This window comes from Punica granatum, chromosome 2 (assembly GCF_007655135.1).
Source record: "Punica granatum isolate Tunisia-2019 chromosome 2, ASM765513v2, whole genome shotgun sequence".
Lineage (NCBI taxonomy): Eukaryota > Viridiplantae > Streptophyta > Magnoliopsida > Myrtales > Lythraceae > Punica > Punica granatum.
The window spans coordinates 22213913-22234267 of NC_045128.1; the positions used below are offsets into that span (position 1 = coordinate 22213913).

Consider the following 20355-nt stretch of genomic DNA (forward strand, 5'->3'; position numbering starts at 1 on the left):
CTGACCTATCATGAGACTGTTACATGGATTGTTACGTGATTGTCATTAGCAGATCTCATAGTGACTATGGTGCAGTGGTCCTTTAACTTGAGGTCATCATGGATTCCTACATGTAATGTTGTATACTTTGATGCTATCAAACACCACCGTAACATGCTGGTTATAAAGACAATTATTGGGTATTGCCACAGAGCATGGAGAGGAATGTGAGTGAATAAGATAGAATTTGTCCCTCCTATGTAATATGAGCGATATCTCCTAGCCGCTTGGTGGGAAGAGTCTAAAAGTGTATGCATACCCAAATGAGTCAATATGGGGATATCGAGCTCATTTGTTCTAATAGACTTACCGGTAAACCAAGAAAGAGAGATTGAGCCATACAATATGTCATCGACCATGCCTTGGGCTCAATTGAGATATAGAGGACAAATGGATTATACTGCACAGTAACATAGGACACAAGGTTCGTCAAGAAATTGACTTTCCGATTACTTGAGTAACAGTGATGCATTTCTAGATGCCGCTCACTGTTTGTAATATTGAAATAGAGATTTCGATATTACTGTTAACGTAATTAGGAACTTACAGGGTCACATACTACGACTAAATTGACGAGATATTTAGAAACAATAAAATCGTGTAATTGAGATTAGATGATTTATAGTGCGACCGATTAATCGGATATTTAATGAGATTAAATTTATCGATTAATTAGATCCGATTTATTAGATTAAATGGACCGCATTGATACATGATGCATATGGTAACACATGGCTTTTACGTGGATGGACATGTGTATGCATATGTGTATGCATATAAGTATATATATAATTTGGGTTGAATTGTTCGAACTCAAATTAGGTCCATTAGTCTAATAATTTCGGGTGTCGCACCAGTGTTTCCTTCGAGTGTTGGCAACTAGCACTGCCGATCTCGAAGACTCGTCGACAAAGTCAGTGTGGATACTTGTAGAGGCATCACGCGTGGGGCGCTCGATCAACAATTTTAAAATTACAGGTACTCTTTATTTACTCTTATTCTTCTAGTAGGTCTTGGGATTAGTTTCACGGATAACAAAATTTTGAATTTGTGCTCTTACGCTTCCGTTGGCCCTGTGAAACTAGCAAATACAAATATGTTATATGTGTTGGTTTGACAACTATGCATGTGAATTTCAGTCGTACTACTACAATCTGGATGTAGCATCACAAAGGTTCATCTCTAAACTATTTTTTGCTAAGCTACCAGGACCATGACCAGAAGTAGCAAAAAAGGCCTTTGATCATCTCCTCAACGAGGACAAGATAGTTGATGGCCTTGGGGGAAGAATTCAAGCGATCAAATACTCTATGCGTAAAGCATACACAGAATTGCAGGTGAAAGAAGCTGTCAAGAAACTCTCCTACTTGAACAAAGGTTGTTGTTCCCATAATGAATACGTTCCAAGAAGGTACTGTTGCGACACTCATAACATATCTAGGAAGTCTGAACATCGTCCTCGTAGGACCAAAAGAAGGTTCGTATGATATAACAGGAGGAAGACGTTTTAACCCAAAAGGGAAAGGTCATACAAGTCTGATAAACCCTCGAGGTTTATAAGAAAAAAGACCAACCTAAAGGACAAAGAGTATATCGAAGCATTCAAGAAGAAGCATGGAAGAGAACCAAAATGTCCCAAGAAAAAAAAAACATTGAGTAGCTATTTTTGCTGCTGGATTTGTGGATCAAAAGCCCACAAAGCTGATACCTATCCTTAAAGGAATCAGAGCTGAAAAAAATCTTCGCAGAATCTTTCTTCGAGATCAGGATCTAGTCTATGAACCCGTTGAAAAAGACGAGATCTATGACCTAGATTCTGAAGTTGAATCTATCTATGAAGTAGTCTCTGAATACGGGACTGACTCCGAGAAAGATTCAAATTTGTGAAATGCATCAATGTTTATGATGCACACAGATGAAGAGTTGGTTCCAATCAACTCTACTCTAGTAATGGAGGAATCATTCCAATACAAAGATCCATCTGAATCTATATTGGAATGGGAGTTGCCAGATATAGATATCAAATTTGTCTATAAGAGTTCGAGGTTTCACTTTAAGTCTGTAGTGGATATCTCACAATTGGAAGCATCTTCGCAGGTTTTCAGTACTGAACTAGAAACACTGGATGTACCTTTGATTAATATGGCTAAAATAAAAATAAAAAACTATGAGAAAAACAAAAGGAGTATTTAGCTAAATCCATATTGGGTTAATCTAGGTAGGACTAGTGCCTTTCCGTTATTTCACCTACCAGCAGACAGTCCTGTGATAGCAACTGCTTTAGATAAAAGATGAAATGATTTGAAAAACCAGCTGATATCAAGAATACAGGCCAATCTAGCTCGTGGTTTTGTATGGTTTCAAGCCCATCCAAATTATTTGATGACCTTGAGCGACAATTGTTTGGGAAATTCTTTAACCTTAAGGATTAAATCCTTAAAGATGGACAGGATGAATTCCCAAGTTAAGTTTCTGGCTTATCACACTCGGATTATCTATAGATTGGTTAATATAACTAATCCAGGTGTGAAGCACATCACGAAGATGACATAGTTGTTTGAAAAAGGTTCCAATAACTACAAACAGTTCCATAGGAAGGAGGTAAATCCACTAGAGTTGACATGGCCGAGAAACTAGGTAATGATAGGGCCTAGCGTTTCCTCTTGTGCAATCACTACATCTCAAATTCACCAAAATGGGGGAAGGATTACGCTCAACCTAGGTTAGGGCCCTAGGTTAGATCCAATCTCTTCTTTAAGAAATTTGAGAAATTCTAATCAACTGTGTGCCAGTATGCATAGAGTTGCAAGCCTACACAGAGGGTACAACTCAGAAGACACTTCACCAATATCTAGCAATGATCCTGGAGAAGAGTCAGCTAGACACTCTATGAACTCACGAGCCACAAACAGAACGATCATTGGTTACATACAGTTAAGTTTACCTGTATATGCAGAAGAAGATAAAGAAGCAAAGCTGAGCAAATCCTTATGCTTAGACATATTGCTAAGGCGATAAAGGTGATTGAAGAGATTGCAAAGAAAAGCTCGATACCTATTGACGAAATTTGGGAGTTAGTGGAACCACCTCAGATGGCATCTAAACCAACTATATATAGTACTTGGGTAGTTGGAGTAAGTACATATGTGCCAATGGAGTTCAAATTTCCCTAATATTATCCACACGCTCTAGATGCATTAGCTGACACTAGGTTAACGATCAGTAGTTCAAGACCAAGTGCACTACCTGATGAATGGTGGAAATCATTGCCCAAGCCGATTGTCATCACAATGGCTAGAGGAGAAGCTAACATTGTAACCCATGAGGCCACTGATGTTCTAGTTTTTATTGACAAAGAAAAATTTGTCATTAAAAAGCTTCTGACATTCCTTATATTAGAATCTGATCTAATTCTTGGCAATGAGCTTCTCAAAGGATAAAGGGAAAATCTTCCTTTTGAACAATGCGACACTTATACCAAAATTACAGGTGCTAGTTGTTAGTACCCCGTTTTGGTCCACTAGCACTTGAGAGCAACCAACATACTAACCAGCCGCAACCTTCCGGTACTCTATCAGAAATTGGCCTGGCAAGTCTCGAATCATTATTCATAGCCGGGTCAACAAGGTCAACCAGATGACACTAGAGCGCAACCATGCAGAGAGTCTCATGAATTCCCCACAAATCCCAGAAAGCAACCGGAGAGTCCGAACGACGTGTGATCTCGGGCTCGTAGACGGCTTCCAACAGCACTATTCACTGCCAGCTCATCGGGCTATCAAAATGTATCTAATATGGGACTCTAAAAATCTCTCATAGTACCAAACTGATGAAGAGCACCTCCAAGCAAAATTTTGCAAATCATCTACTTGAGACGAAGCAGTCTTGAGTAATGGTAGACGGTTTCCAATGATGCTCCCATGTCACCGACTAGTTAGGCGAATCGTGAACGCCCGAGGTCAGGTCCAACCAGACCCAGGGGTTCTCAGGACCATGGAACACTCTTCAGACTGCTCTCTGGATATCATCTCCACCTCATGAGAAACTCATGAATGGGAAAATGGGCCTTTCCAATGAGGTTCCTTAGCCGTTGGCTCATCAGGTTGAATGTTGACATCTGAGGTCAGGCCCAGCTGGTCTTAGTGACCCCAAAGACTAGGGAGGACATTTTAGATCAGATTGCATAAATCATTTAGACTTCCCGAGTAGCTCCGAAAGGGTCCCAAATGCTGCCCTGACAAACTTTCGGGATCAGATTTCAACAAATGGAGAATACAATGAATTGCGGACACCTCGAGACACTTAGGAAATAGTCAGAGAAGTCTGATTGCATGTTCCATGGTCGTCTTCAAATTGCCATTTGTAGCAGAGGTCGCGGAGTCAACTATTCTGCCCGACAACAAAACATATCAAAACGACCGGCAGAGAGGGCTGACACGCAGGGAGTCGACAAAAACAGTTAACTTCGCTTAGATCATCTAAATAGATCAAGAGTGACTCCTGGGCCTTCGAAGCTCCGGTTTATCAGGATAAGCAAAGCACATCGACATTGGACTTAGCGGAATCCTCTCTTCGCTTACGTCGATAATGCGCCGTCCATTCTAGTAAAAAAAATCGAACGCGCAACCGACCGAGACCTAAACTTCCCTCGACTCCCCATGACCACCGTGGGACTCACGACTCCAAGGAATGGCCGACCTTCCTTCCCCTTCTCTTCTTTTTCTTTTCCTCAATTCATGGAGCCTTGTCTCATATCAAGAGCACCTAGGACACCATCCCATCTATCTCTCATTCTCCTTTTCCATGAGAAGTGGATCTTGCCTCCCCTTTCTTCTCCAAGGATTCAGTAGACACTCCATCCCCCCTCTCTTCACTTGATCTTTCTTTGCTTCTTGAAAGATAGATAAAAGGAAAAAGGCAAGAAGAACACTTGTCACTCTCTAGAATTCACTATCTCTCTATGCCTCAAACTCTCCAAGATCCTCTCAAGTTCTTTTTCTCCCTCTCAACCCCAAGAATTCGGCAGCCATCCTCCAAGAACCAGTTTTGCTTTACTGGGAAACAACCCGGTTTTCCAGTGACCGCCTCTTAACTCGACTCAGATTCAAAGCGAACTTCATATCCCATATGTATTCGACCTCCCGAGTCTATTGGTGACATTATTTTCTCCATTTGAAGCCTCCAAGACAGTGAACCAGCACTGACCATCCTCGACATTCCATGCTTCCTTCCTTTTCCAATGAGCTTCCTTCCTCCACTATGGCGAGTCATGCCTACATCCTTGGACAGGCCATCCACAACCCTCTCTCTCTCTCCCCCTTGAGAATGAGGTCATGGTCCAAGAGCCTTCCACCTAGCTCAGCCGCCGCTTGTGCTTCCCTCCTCTTCTCAGGTCTCTCTTTCTCTTCCGGTTTTCTTTTTCTTCTTGGGTCAGCCCAAGGACCAGCTACTTGTGCCCCACCTCCAGCCTTCGCGACGGTCTTCCCAGCTCCCATGAGGCACTGAGCACAGCCATCACAACTATGCCCTCCTTCTCGTCCAGCCAGGTCCCCCTCTCGGCTAGACCGAGTTACCCGCGGCTTCCTTGGACCTCTATTGAACCATCGAGCCTCCTCTCATACCCCGAGGTGTAGGCATTATACTCACGACCCTTAGAGGAGCTAGGACTTTTAAGTTCATCATACTTATGGAGAGATAAGATGGAGATCGGACTCGAGAAGTGATGTAAACCTCAACGAACCTGCTGCGAGACCCAGCAAATAAAATGAGATCAAACCCGAGATCGTTTGATGAAAGGTTTCGATGATAGCGAATATTGACCTGATGACTATAAAGAGTCACAAACCAATATTATAAACGGAATATTGACCCGCTAGCTATAAAGAGCTAGAAACCAATATTATAAATGTCGGGAATCACAAGTCATCACACTTGCAATATCCTCAAAGTTGCTGAAGAACAGCTCAGAGAAAATCTCTCTTACAAAGTTGAATGAAAACTAATCTATCTTTCTCTATGGAGGCCACATGCCTATTTATAGAGAGATACTAGCTACTAACCTAAATAGGCTAATGGTCTTGGCTAAAATAAATCATGAGTTTAACAAGCCCAAAATGAAAAAGGTCCAACTTATTGAAAGCAACTAATTATGTCTTACAAAAATAGCCCAAATTCAGCTCTTTGAACTTAGATCATCTTTTGGATAGACTTCTAGGATATTAATGGTCATGACTTCATGTTCTACATGTATCTCGCCCAAGAGGTCGACTTCTCCTCCAAGGACGTGCAATATTCTGAATGACTTGTTCGATTCGCTTGACTCGAACTCTTGTACTTGGTCTAGCTAGCACATGCATGTCCCAATGCTCGACTTCATGCCACACCCCGTTATCCTAGGATCCTTCCTCATGCTCGTGCAAAGGGTTCCCTAGCTAGATCATATCAAAGAGTTCATTCAAACCTGATTTGAGTCAAGAGGGGTCTTGCCCCAACCCAAATGGGTTCTATCCAGCATTCTCCTGACCCGACTCAAGTTCAAGACAAACCCCTTGACCCCAATCCGACTCTATTTCATGTTTATTGTATTTACGACTTACATCGTTTTTTGTGCTAGTATCGTTTTATCAATTCCCGTTTAATATCGTGTTATCCATGTATTTATGTGTATGTGGTATGCGAAACAAGTCAAGGAGACCGTCTCGGACCCGATATAGGTAGGAGAGGTCTCAGCCATACCCATGAGGGAGTGATCGAGACCTCTTCCACCTGATTCGAGTCCATAACGTTACCTTCGATTTTGTTTCGGTTTTGTTGCATGTTTTGGTGCGTTCCTCATTTATCATGGCGGTACCAGTCTCTTGTATATTTATTTAATATTGTGTTTGATGGGTGGTACATGCGGGAAACAAATCGAATTGGGACAAGGAAACCATTTTCAGCTCGAGTCAGGCCATGGGGCCTCTCGGTCATATGCTTGGAGTTGTGGCCGAGAGCCTCTTGGCCTATCTCGGGTCAAGTGGCAAGCTCCCCTCCTCGATTAGGCCTCGTTTCTCGATTTTTTATGTAATCTCATTTCCGTGCCAACACCATTTTAATGATTAATTGCTTATTGTAACACATTACATATAGAATTTGCATGGATTCGGGTCATGAAGACCATCGTGGGCCCACTGGGCCCAAGGGGCTCTCGGCCATCCTGGACCGAGCCTCCTTGGCCCGTGAGGACCTGTTACAGTTTCGTGTCGCGAGTCGTTTTCGAAAAGGAGACGATCAGAGATTAAAATTCCATTCAAATGGTTCTTCAATGAACGATTCGACGAGTCAAAATCCATAAAATCAAGAGCATTCGGTAAATTCACCAAAATTATTTAATTCCACACGCTTAGATACTGGATGAACCACTCGACTAAATAATTCATTGGACTCTTAAATAAGTTGCACAAATCAACCACTAATTTGTAATCGAGTTGATAAATCACGAATCGGTAATCATGCTCTTTTCAAAACCCAAAATTTTTAATAGATCATTGAGACACGTGGTACGCATAGCATGAATATCTAGGAAGGACGAGTGCTTCCTAACTTGAATTCGGACCCGACTTGAGGCGGCTCGAGTCGGAACGTGGGAGCTTTTCTTGGACTGTTTTCGGGTGGAACAACCTATCTCTCAACTCCTTCGGGGTCCACATGACTCCAATGGGCTCGAGAGATCAGTTGACACGGCTACTAACCTCGACGGTCCGTATCACACAGTCTTAGCTTTCTCTTTACACAAACACATTTTTTCAACTCAAGGGCACGACTATCAATTTACGATTTACCGACAACTCTAGGGTTAGAGTAATTGAAACACTCCGAGCCATGGGTAAAGACGAGCAGCGCCTGCCCGTGCAGGCGCAGGTCTTATCTGCATAGCCCTTTTTATCTGACAAAAGTGTTTCTATCATTCTAACATAGATTCGGACGCTTAGGAAAGTGGACTAGAGATGCGAGCGAGGAAGGCCCATGAAAGGCTGCCCAGTTCCTTCGAGATCCAAAGCAAGGGTCTTGGCACGCTCGTGGTGTTTTGCATTCCCACCTTTCTTAGTTTATATTTAGATCGGGTTAAAACACTAAAACTGATTAATCTCGAATGCGACGTAATCAAACACGGGAAAACGGGTGGGACAAAACCCTAGGTTTTAGGATACCAGTAAAATAATCTCAATCATAATCTATTAATATGTCAGTATCATAAAACAAGTAAACTTAAAATGAACTCACACACCCAGGGCTTGACGACAGACGTTATGTTTGTCGCATCCTATCTAAGTAAAGTCGAATGCTACATGTCTTTCAGGGTGGCCTATGGCCAGTTTTCATCACGTGTGACCATTCTGTTTTTGTCTGTTTATGATAGAAATATGTCTGTTAAGCAACCCTGGATCAATAAACTAATAATCATGTAAACACACCGACTAATTCAGACATTGTCTCTTTCTTCTATTTTTATATGTTTCCTATCGATCATTGTCTGTTTTCTTGCGGTTCGGGCCCAAACCCTTAGGGCATGATCAACATGGGATCCAACGCTCCAGCCATCGATCACAGGATCCGGACACACCAAGTGTGCGCGACTCGAGAGCGGTATGGGGTCTAGTCTAAGTCACCGTTCAACTCGAGTAGTATCTAAGCGAAGGATGACTTGGGTCGGATGTTCGAAACGAGGTTAGACAACCACCCGGGAGCTCGACCGATCCCGTGGACATCTCGAGGACTATTCAATCCTCTCGGGACCTGCTGGTTCAGTCAGACCTGACCCCCGACTCTCACGAGCCCGTGTTGTATTAATTTCAGTTTCGGTCTTCTAAACTCACAGTGAGCACGACCGGAATATTGGCTGAACGTGAACCGGTTGGGATCCAATTAATGTAATTTATATTTATTGAGAATATATTGTGAGGAATTTATTTGCATATTTATTCATGTAATAATCCTAATCGGTGAGCAAACGGTTCGAGTACTGAACCAATTGAGCTGGTCTATGTCCTCTAGGGATGAGTAAGCTTTACGTTTCTTGGTTTCGGTCCGCATGAGGAACCGGTCATCATGGCCTGGCGAACCAAGACGCGAGGACGATGGGTCGAACCCTCGATACAAGGGTTTACCCCTCCTTCGAGCTCTTAGTCTGAATTGATAGCTTCTCAACGAATTTACGATGTCAAACCGACCGAGATGAGATAAACCTAATTCAAGTGGTAAAGAAACTAAAAATGGCAAACCCTAGACAAACTATAGTACTGACAGCGCATGCATGATATAGGCCCGTACGTAACAGAACCCTCTGAACTCGGAACTTATGATTCTGTGAGATCATATACCTTAGCAAACTAGGTGTATTTCTTACCCTTAGACCCTTGGTCGTAAACAGGTAGTTACGACTCCTTCTCACGCATGTCCGTCATGTGTCCCTAGGAAAAGTGGATACTCTCACGCCGTGCGATCGTGCGCACGCATGTAGGTCCCCACGAGATGAAATTCAGGTCCACACACCAGTATACAAACTGTAGAAAATCCCCAAATAAGACTCGAATTTGGGTATTACCCAATGAAGGTTTCTTAGTTTTTTGGTGATTCTCCATGTGAACAAGCTTATAGAGTGGGAGCTCAGTGTGGTGAAATATGGGAAAACCATTTATTTGGAGAGAAAAATTTACTTGAAAAATCTCCAAATGATACCTTATGGTATGATGATTTGGTCAAACCTGTTTCTATCATAAGGAATGTCAACTTCCCAAGAACTAGATAGGATAAGTTTCTTGTAAAACCGGCAGAAACTTTAGTGAGGATCCACTGAAGTTATGGAGTCTGAACCATCTTAAAGCCAGACTCGAGTAGAAAGATCCAGGAACCATAATTAGATCAAGAAATATCAACTACACAGAGGAGATGGTCGAGGAATTTGTTTCAAATTCCTAAATTGTTCTCGAAAGGCTTGATAAGGGATAACTTCAGTCCTTATTCAAGTCCAACCTTTATGGTGATAAACCATGCAGAGCATGTCAGAGGAAAAGCTCGAATGGTTATAGACTATTGTCAGCTCAACAAAGCAACCAAGGACGATGGCTATAAGATTCCAACTACGGGAGATCTCGTTGATAGGATAAGTTCAAACAACCTTCCATTTTCTCTAAATTTGATTTAAAGAGTGGTTATTGGCATGTTAAAATGGAAGAAGAGTCTATCACATTAACAACGTTCAACACACCACAAGGAAGGTATGAATGAATGATCTAGCCATTCGATTGAAGAATGCTCCGAGTATTTTCCAGCGCAAGATGGATGATGCGTTCAAACATCTCAAGAAGTTTTGCGTGGTCTACATAGACGATGTGTTAGTGATGCAGCAAAAGACATGGCAAATCGGTACCTAGAGGAAAATATGTTCTCACGACCCTGTTTCGAGGGAAACGGCCTCAGGAGCACAACTCATTGCCTTTGGCTGTGAAATGACGAGATTTAAGGCGAATTTCATCGTTTAGGGTCTCAAACGGGCATTTTATTGTTATTTGGGTGTTTTTGCAATTTTAAAAGTTTATTTCTTTTTGTGCAATTTAGGTTTTTTTAAACCCTATTTAAGTTTTATAAGCCCTAGGGCTAAAGATAGTTTTTTTTTATCAATTAATAAAAATTGGAGCTTTCGTGCTCTTTGTCCAATTTTTGAATTTGATTCGAGTTGGATGTCAATTTCCTAGGAATTCGAAGAATTAATAGGGATTGAAGGTCGTAGTTCCAGTATTCTGCGAAATCAACGGTTCTGTGACAGGTTCTGTGCATGTACGCTGAGTCAATTAGTCTTCAATTATAGCGGAGAATAGCACATGAGTCACTTAGAATAGGTGATTGATGTATTAAAAAATGAAGGCATGATTCTATCTGAGAGAAAGATATAATGGTTTAAGGAAAAATGGTGAACTTTCTTGGTATGGAAGTAGAGAAAAGAAAATTTTGTCTACAGAGCCATATTGCTGAAAGTATTATAAACTTTCCCGATGAACTTCAGAATATGAAGCAGGTTCAACGATTTTGTGGAACTGCTAACTGTGCTAGAAAGTTCATGAAAAATCTTTCTGAAGATCCCACTAGATTGTCTAAAAAGACGTCTAGCAAGGTAAGTTGGTTTTGGAAAGATGATGATACTCAATAAAAAAGGTAAAAGAAAAGGTGAAAAACCTACCGCATTTAGCTTTACCCTCAAATATTGATGAGTTAGTCCTGGAGGTCGATGCTTCAAACGAGTTTTCGGTTACGGTCTTAAAAATAAAACAGAGAAATCCCGAACTTGTTTGTAAGTATATTGGGCTGGAACTTCTAAAGGGTACGAGTTAAATTATCCAATCCATGAAAAGGAAGAGCTAGCTTTGAAAAATGGCATAAAAGCTTTCTTTATATTCCTTGCCCCTAAGAAGTTCGAGGTAAGAACTGACTCGTTATATGTCAAAAGATTCATGAACCTGAATCTAAAAGAAGCCATACGAACTAGGGTTTTAAGATTGCAGGAATGGTTTAGCTATTGCAAATTTGGTATTGAATATATCCCTTGTGAGAAAAATGTAATAGTTGATTCTCTCTCTCGTGAATTATCTTACCTTGCAGATGGATCCCAAAACCAACCCGAGAAAAAGCTTGTTGGGAGTGCAAGAAGGTGAGACTCTCCCACCTAGAATGTCCTAAGAAGAGAAAAGAATCGAGGACTCTGAGGGCCCTGGTCCTTAGGAAGGGACGCTTGGAGTAATGTGCTAGAAATGCCTTAAGCTAGGACATTACACAGCATATCACCCAAGGAGAAAGAACCATGTTGGAAGAAACAAGAAGGTTGTCCAAGACAAAGAAGCCAAAAGGGCTAGGAAGGACATAGTCAAGTAAATTCCAATTCCTGAACCTTCAAAAGGAGAAAATCCTTGGTGTCCTCAGGGACATGAACGAGAGACCTGTGCCAATATCATTAGGAAAAACGATGACCGCACCTCTAGTCATCAGGTTAATCCTTTGAAAGAGGAGATTGAGGAAGAAATTCCTGAAAAGGAGTTTAGTCTCCTTGATGAGCTAGTGGCTCACCCTATGATGCCCAAGGTTGAGGAAAACCGGGCTTTGCTGGGAGAACTATATGGAAAGTTTGACTACAAAGTCAAATATTACGCTCCTCCTAGTTTCTACATGAATGAACCCATAGTTTCAACATAATGGGGATATGAGGGTGAAAGCCCTGAAAAACCAAAAATGGTTGATGATGAAAGCCATGAAGAGCCTAGAGGGTTGATGGCCAAGGCCATGAAGAAGAAGAAATTCCAAGAGATTATAAAGGGTATTATTTAGACCCCAATCCTGACCTTAGAAAATTCGGAGTTTCTAAAGATTAAACACTGATTTTTTCTGGATTAGAAAGAGGGATAATTAAAAAAGACTTCAATTAAATTGAATACTTTATGAATGAAGCATTTTGCAGGATTAGACTACTGGAATGGCGCCTTCATATCCGTGAATTGGATAAGGAAGGGTTGCTTAAGAAATATTCTCAGAGGCAATGCATCCTACAAGAAGTTAAACATCTTGTTCCCCCGAAAATCCAATGGTTAGATCAAGAAAAAGAAGTGGATTCTGTGGATTTAAAATTCAAGAAACTCTCTTCCAGGAGCTGGTGATTACCTAGGAAGAGGTAAGGGAATGGTCAAGATTAAGGTTCGGTAGCCTCTCGGTGAATTAGGGTATCCCTTTCACAGAGGAAGGCCCGGCATACATAGTTCAAATCGATAGGTCAGACTATGAACTGCATGCACAGTTGCCTACTCCAATCAGGAGTGTATTGTGTTGCTTGGGATACGCCCCAAGGTATGTGCGGCTCCAATCTGCAACAACAACAACAAAGAAAAAGCAGAAGGACAAATTTATGATTCCTATCAATACTAGGATATCAATCCCATGCAAGGTATAGAATTGTTCATACAACAACTCCATCCAGATTCAGAAGTCATGGAGGACACATACTGGAATTCCTATCAAGTCCACAAGCTCAAACAGAAAGCAATGCGAATGGAGTATCTAAAGACTGTCTTAGAAGACCTGCTCTTCAAACAACAAGAGTACTTAGTTTTCTGTGACGAACGTATTATAGTCTCAATTCCCACCAAATCAATGGCATACTCAGATGAGAGAGTGGCCAAAACCCACTAGAACAACGTAGAAGATTTGCTCCTAAAATTATGGGATTGAAGCTCAAAATTGAAAATCAGGCCCAATACTTTCAAGATATGGAAGCAAATCAGAAAAGCCCAAGACAAACATTTCGATAGGATCCAGGCCCAAGGCCCAAGCCTTGATGGCTCGAAGAAACGTCAGCCATGATATCATCGAATAACGTGCAGTAAAAGAGGGACTATATTGCCTGATAGTGGACGGCAACAATAATGAAGCCCTGTCGGGCAATAATAGCTAAGTGTGTGCTCTATAATAAGCAAAAGAGAATCCAATGCTCTAGTGCGCTTCATAATTGTACTAGCGTGCCTTTTTCTTTTGTCACAATGTAATCAGTAGATTGTAAGGCGTGTCGTGTTATGATAATTAAGAATGAGCTGGAAAACAGTGCAAAGGGCACCAGCGATGTATAAATGTATGTTCTTTCTTCTTAGTTCAGGGAGGCAGAGCGAGATTGCAAGAGCTTTAATAACATTAGTGTTCAAAAATCCTCTCGTCTCCCATGTACCTTTCTTATCTCAAAACGGTTTGATATTGTGATGAATGCTAGTAAGTCCTTTTGAGGCAATTGTGGCATAGAAGAACCTCCAATGCCGGTGACAAGCTTGAGGAAGAAGCAGAAGCTTAGTGCACCTTGAAGCTTCAAACCAAGGTATATGATTATAAACGACTACATCGTTTATGCCTTCTAACCGTAACTGGCTGAAGGGAATTTCTCTTGAGATAAGTTTTAGAGAGGATTTGAGTGGTATCTTAGCACAGTGTGGCCAAAAATATATAAAAATTTTGTTGAGCAGAAGTTGAACTTAAAGATTTTATCAGAAGAGCGGAACATTTGAATAATCGAGGATTATTCCTGTTTCAATTATCTCTTGAGCCAATTAGGTTCAAAAAACTCGAAAGAGTTGGTGCTTGGGCACGGTACTTTGAAAATTCAGAAGAAGAAATTTTGACGGGTTATGTCAGAATACTGTCCTAATCCTAAGTGTCTACACCTAGACCATGGAGAAGGCATGGATCCAATTATAGGATTTCTTAATTCTATATCAGATCGATTAATTTCTTTAATCGCTAAGGTAGATAAGCTATCTAAAAAGGTATACCGTCTCCCTTTGAATTTAGAGGAATTGACTCTGAAACAGAGTGAATTTGAAGAATTCTTCCTCAAAGGCAAATCCAATCTGGGATTTGTGGCCTCATCCTTCTACTCAAACGAATTTGAAAAGGTAAGAAAGATAAGGCAAGGAAGAAAAGAAAACACAATCTCAACGAGATTCATAGCTCATTGAATAATGTTTGGGTCTATGAATTTCAGTGTTGAAAACGTGATAGATTCTTTAAATGAGTTTTATTACAGCAACTTAAGAATCATAATTGAACTGAAAAAATGAAATATTGTCCATGAAAAACAGTCTCACACTTGAGTTAGAACAATTTACACAAAATAACATGCAACTCGAGTTAGGGCAAGGTAACATACAAGATTTGATGGATATAGAATTGTTTGAAAACAAAATACGGTTTTGAGAATTGTTCGCTACAATGATCAATACCTTTGCTTATGAACTATAAACTCCATGTTTCTATAAAATTGGTATAAGAGCATCTGAACATAATTTCATCAAGTTTCTTGTTCTTGTTTTTCGCGTCTTTGGATTTGGCATGAGAACCTAGAAGACAGTTCTTTCACGCAGTCTACAGACAGTTGACTTGGTAACAAGTGCAGTCAGCTGCAGAAATGAGCAAAAGATTGGAGGACTTGATTGAAAGTTAGGGGCTAGTTTCAAAAAATAAAATTGCATAAAGGCCTTGACTGAAATATCCATTGACTGGACCTAAGAATCACCGTCCAGGTTCAGTCTATATCCTTACTCTGGTTAGTTTTTCCTTTTCTTTGAGTCAAAAAATAGGCAGCAGTTGCGACAACTTTATTGCCCCCATAACACAATATTCGAATTCTCGTGTTCAACCTTAAATATATCAGACAAACTGAACAATCAACACAAGCACTAATAGCATCACCAAATGCCTATTATAGTCACAAAAGTCGGTGTTCCCAAGCCCAAGCCAAAGAACATAGTTCTAGGCTTCTAACAAATATTTTGATACAGATACATAAAGGTAATTTAAACTTGAGATCTCCAAGTTACCAAATCACTTGAAAATAAAATTGAAAGCACTAGACCATCGCCTTACTCCCATTAAATGGTGATTAAAAAGGGATCCAGTGGTGAGCTTAGCACTGATAATCTGAACTTTTTGTATTTTATTACTTGCCTTTATTTTACGTTTCATGATGACGAAACATTCTTTACTTATTCATGAAACTAATCTACATCCGGGAATTAGAAAGCCACATTAACCTAAAGGGCCAATGCAAAACGAATCCCAGAGTGATTAGCAACTCTCTTGAAAGGGTAAAAGGAGTTACCCAGAAACTTCGGTGGCAACAGAAGCATGACAGCGGAAAATCCCAATGACAGATTAGTAGAATCAAATACTGATTAGCCTAGAGAAGAACACCAATTCATATTAGAAACTTGGCCTGCAATATATACGATATGCGTTGATCACAAGGCCAGTAGAAATCCAACACTTCCAACAATTTCCAGAAAGAAGGCAATCAAAGAAAGCACAAAAAACCTCCAAAACAGAGTGACCTGAAAGGCCATAACTAAAAGCAAAGACTGCTCAGAAACTCTCCCCCCCGGCAGCTCTGCCACTATAACCCCCACCAAATCCGCCAGAGCCAAAAGCACCACCACTTCTAGGTTGTCTCTCATTTGCATAACTCACACGAATATTTCGCCCTTGAAGCTCCTGTCGAGTTAGAAGGCAAATATGCCAGGAAGAATTTAGCACTCGTACGAGAAGCAGATCAGTAAAAGCTTATGCGACATTCTACGAATTTCACAGTTTTCAGAAGCATTTTGGACTTACCTGACCATCCATGGCCTGCAATGCTGAGCTGGCAGATTCATCGCTGGAAAAGTCAACAAATCCAAATCCCCTAGATCTTCCAGTATCCCGATCTAGGATCACTCTAGCTGCATATCACAGTATCAAATAAAAATCTTAGTAGCCATTCATTAAGTACCTCGATAATTAGGAGAAAACCCCATATTCAGCACAAAGAAACCAATATATTCAAAGGTTGGATTGCAGAAGCAAGTACAAGCAAACACAGTATCATGATCAACGAATCATGAATGTAAAACATCAGCCCAAAAACATTAACCAGCTCTAATGAATTGACTTGGCAGCATCCAATAGCAGGCACTGAAGAATTACCTGAAATCCTTTTAGGTACAACCTCCATCTACTGCAGGGTGAATTTCACCCTGCTGACAGTGTTAAGATACCAGACTAAAGAGTTAATCAAATTCGTTTTTACATGCACTCTGCCCACTGGGAGGCGAATGTCACACTGCATAGTCAATTGCATGTCAAACCATGATGAGACATACTGTCTAAACCTTGTCAGGTTCTGTAAAGTTAAAATAGCTAAAGCTCATAAACATAGTGCAAGCGAAATTCATTTGGAGCGGTAGGGAATATATTATCATTCTCAATACAAAAGTGAACAAGCAGCAGAGAGATATACACATATAACAATAGCAGTAGCATAAACTGGATAATTTACCTTCAACCACCTCGCCATAGCTAGAAAATGCATCCTTCAGAGAGTGGTCATCAGTTCCATAAGAGAGACCTGAAACGCATTTTTTAATATAATATCAGCGCTATTTGGTTTTACTTTCATTACTGAAAATAATAACATCAAAGCCATTTGAACCGCATTCAACAATACCTCCAATAAAAAGCTTCGTTGATGATGCCATGCTGCGGATAGAGTTAAGCATGGAACCTTGCCCATTTGCAGAAAGGCTCTGCTTCAAGATGCTTCCAAACTTATTGTACAATGCCATGCTGATCTTGTTGGATATCCAAGAAGCTTCAAGTATCAAATCAAGGGTGAAATAACAACAGTAAAACGACTTGTGTTAATGACTGCGTCTTCAAGAAAAACAGCACCTAATCTATCTGACCTATAAAAAGATGGGGGGGGGGGGGGGGGGGGGGGGGGGGGGGGGGGGCAGATGAGAAACACAGAGGAAACAGGTTGCAGAAGAATCCTCTACTCTCATTCCCATATACAGAAAATTAACTATAAACTATAAATTCAATAAACCCTGTTCAAGATTTCATCTGGTCTGCCAGTAGAATGTTTACTACTTCTGCTTCTTTGGTTTCGTCGTGTTACAAAATATGTCAGAAAAAAAAAAAGACAATGGTAGCCAAATATAATCCTCAACACCAGAACCAGTTCCTAACAAGGCAAAGACTCAAACTTCTTTCCCAACTTTGATCAGATGAAAGCAAGCTCTGGCATATATATGCTACTGATTATGGACAAGGAAATCAGCAACAAGCCGTTACAGCAATCATTTGGTCTACTTCCACGGGAAATCAAAAAAGCAATTTACTTGCCGAAATTGATGTCAAGCTTCTCGGCAAAGAACGAGGAGCAGAATAAAACCAAACACCTCATGGCAGATCAACATCCATGCAGCGAAACACGCGATACCACCATAATGAACCGCCGAGAGTTTCATTTCTTGGGAACGGACAGGGAACCTTCTCAGTACTCAGAAAACAAGAAACATTGAGGAAACGAAGTTTCACTCAACAGAAGGCATGAACAAGGAAGAATCTCACAGAAGACTCCGACTGCTATAAATTGAATAAGAAAACCTCGCAAACACAGTTCTCAGCAAGCACAAAACAGTCTGTGAATGCGCGGGCAAAGTAGAGACACGACGTTAGGAGTTTACCTGCGCAGAGGAGGAGGAAGAGAACGAGAGAAAAGATATGAGAGGAGAGGAGATTAGGGTTTAAGAGCGGCTGCTGGAGAAATGAGCTCTGAACAGAGTCGGAAGGTAACCTCTGCAAAAATATCTCTACTTCTTATAGGTTGGTTAGGGCAGACCTCGCGGAGGGGTTTAAGCGAGTTTTGATTCCCTGTATCGTGTTCACCGTGAAACTTGAGGTGGGGTTTGATCTACGATGATTTGATCGACTTTTTCCAACATCTGGACGATTCTCTGAGGTCCAAATTTGTACGGGGACGAAAGAGTGAGAACAGTGGATTTGCTTTCCACCATTGTCCTCCGCCGGGCGGGGGGGTAGGAATCCTCTAGAGTCATGAGGGGTTTTGGTCTCTGAAATATCCCGGAGTTATGGGTTTGGTTCCTCAAAATTTTTTGCCATTGTTTTCGTCCCTCAATTTTCATTTCTTCTGATGTTTTAGTCCTACCGTCATTTTATGTGTGTGAACCGTAACGAAAATCTCACGTGACAGATGAGTTGAACGTAACGCCATTAAAATGTGAATTTTTTAATTGAGACCAAGTTGACCAGCTTTCCTCCTCGAGTTGACCAGCTTTCCTTCTTTCTTTTCTTTCTTCTGCTCGACTTAACTTCTAGGATTTTCTGCAGCTTGCAACCTGTTTTCTCTGCTTCCTTCCTGCAACCAGCTTTGCTCAGCTTCCTACCTTTCTTTTCTATTTATTTTCTTCTCGGCTCCTTCTTCTGCAGGAGGTCTCTACTGGGCACCCGTACTCTGCAGCCACCATGCAACCGAAGCTCACGCCCATACCCTGAATCTGCGGCATCTTCCTCAACCTCATATTCAACACGCAACAGCGATATCATTTGAGAACAGATCACCATCCATTAATCACTTGGCACCATCTTCTTCTTCAGATCTCTGTATCATCTCTCTCTTTCTCTCTCGTTCTCTTTTTCTGGTTTGGGTAGTAACAAACATATAGTGGGAAGCTCATCCATTCTTCCCCTCACCCCCAAATTGCTTCGATCGAGTATACTGCTGCCACATTGAAATTTTCGCCTCTTCAATGTGCGATTAACAGATCTTCTCTACCCAATTTCAACAAACCGAAATCAAATTGTGAGATTTCCAGCTCAAGATCTGGATGGGAAAGGTGGCTGGAAGGAGAAAGGGAGTCTGAGATGATCATGTCCGTGAATTGGTGAACCAGCTAGAAGAAAAGCAAGGTGGTTGTGATGACGGTGAGCTGGTGATGGCGTGTCTGCAAGTGTTCAGAGAGGGAGAGATGGAGAGAGCCAGCGGGAGAGAGAGAGAGAGAGAGAGAGAGACCATGGAGTTGGCTACCGCAGAAGTTAGGAGAAGCTTTAAAGCATCACAATGGCCGTCACAGGGACGAAAGAAGGGCCACGCGCAGAGGAAGAAGAGGGATCGAGATGATCGGGAATCCGTGTTATAGGGGAGTTGGAGCTGGATATGGTGATCTCTGATGGGTGGCATGAGGAAGGAGGAGTAGCACGCGGCACATAGAAGTGGGTGGTGATGTTGATCGAGTCATCCAGAAGAGGATTGCAGGGCATGGCCTGAAAGTTGCCTAGGATCGGTGGAACTGCCGCCTCAGTTCAGCTCACAATTTGGGGGTTGGTTAATGGAGTTATGTCCAACTCATCCGTCACGTGAAATTTCCGTCACGGTTGGCACGCACAAGATGACGACAGGACTAAAACATCAGACGGAATGGAGATTGAGGGACGAAAACAATGGCAAAAATTTTTGAGGGACCAAACTCATGGCTACGGGATCTTTTAGGGACCAAAATCACTCCTGACTCAATTCTCTATATGCATTCATGTTTCACCCGTCAAGAAAACATCTTGTCCTTCAAAGCTGGAAAATACAATAATTTGGAGATCTTTTTGGGTTAGTCTACTATTAAAAATTTAAGAGATAATCACACTATATATCCCAATTTTTTATTCTTACGTTATGAGATATTTATCTCTTAATGGGTCGACCCAATCAAACTGAATTAATCGGGGTCTATTGGGCTTCTGAATAACAGAATGCACATTGAAAAAATTATAAGAAATTTGAAAATAGCTAACATTTTAGTTTCGTTGCAAATCTGGCCCATCCACTGTCATGGCTCTTTCCTTTAAAAATGGATGGAGAGTCAGATGAGCCTGGATTAATGAGATAACGACTCTTATAATTTTATGGATTAGGCCGTGGCCATC

At 41.3% G+C, this 20355-nt stretch overlaps 1 protein-coding gene and 1 long non-coding RNA gene across 2 annotated transcripts; one reads left to right on the top strand and one right to left on the bottom strand.

Annotated features, from left to right (window-relative positions):
- Positions 1-13544: 13544 nt before the first annotated feature.
- On the top strand, positions 13545-20079 carry LOC116194691. Its single transcript, XR_004154501.1, has 2 exons — positions 13545-13921; positions 18868-20079. It is a non-coding gene; the product is annotated as an uncharacterized LOC116194691 (long non-coding RNA).
- LOC116194688 (glycine-rich RNA-binding protein 2, mitochondrial-like) lies at positions 15771-18269 on the bottom strand. The gene is made up of 5 exons (XM_031523568.1): positions 18105-18269; positions 17081-17224; positions 16913-16981; positions 16210-16316; positions 15771-16089 (listed from the first exon to the last, which is right to left on the bottom strand). The coding sequence occupies exons 2-5, from the start codon at positions 17196-17198 to the stop codon at positions 15961-15963; spliced, it is 423 nt and encodes a 140-aa protein (XP_031379428.1). The 5' UTR covers positions 17199-17224; positions 18105-18269; the 3' UTR covers positions 15771-15960.
- Positions 20080-20355: the final 276 nt, after the last annotated feature.

What these genes read in the sequence shown, in the direction of transcription:
- LOC116194688 (XM_031523568.1), bottom strand. Translation starts at nt 17,198, where the DNA reads ATGGCATTGTACAATAAGTTTGGAAGCATCTTGAAGCAGAGCCTTTCT. An exon ending in CTATGGCGAGGTGGTTGAAG is followed by an intron (nt 16,317 to 16,912) that starts GTAAATTATCCA and finishes TGTGATATGCAG; the next exon opens with CTAGAGTGATCCTAGATCGG. An exon ending in TGCAGGCCATGGATGGTCAG is followed by an intron (nt 16,090 to 16,209) that starts GTAAGTCCAAAA and finishes CTAACTCGACAG; the next exon opens with GAGCTTCAAGGGCGAAATAT.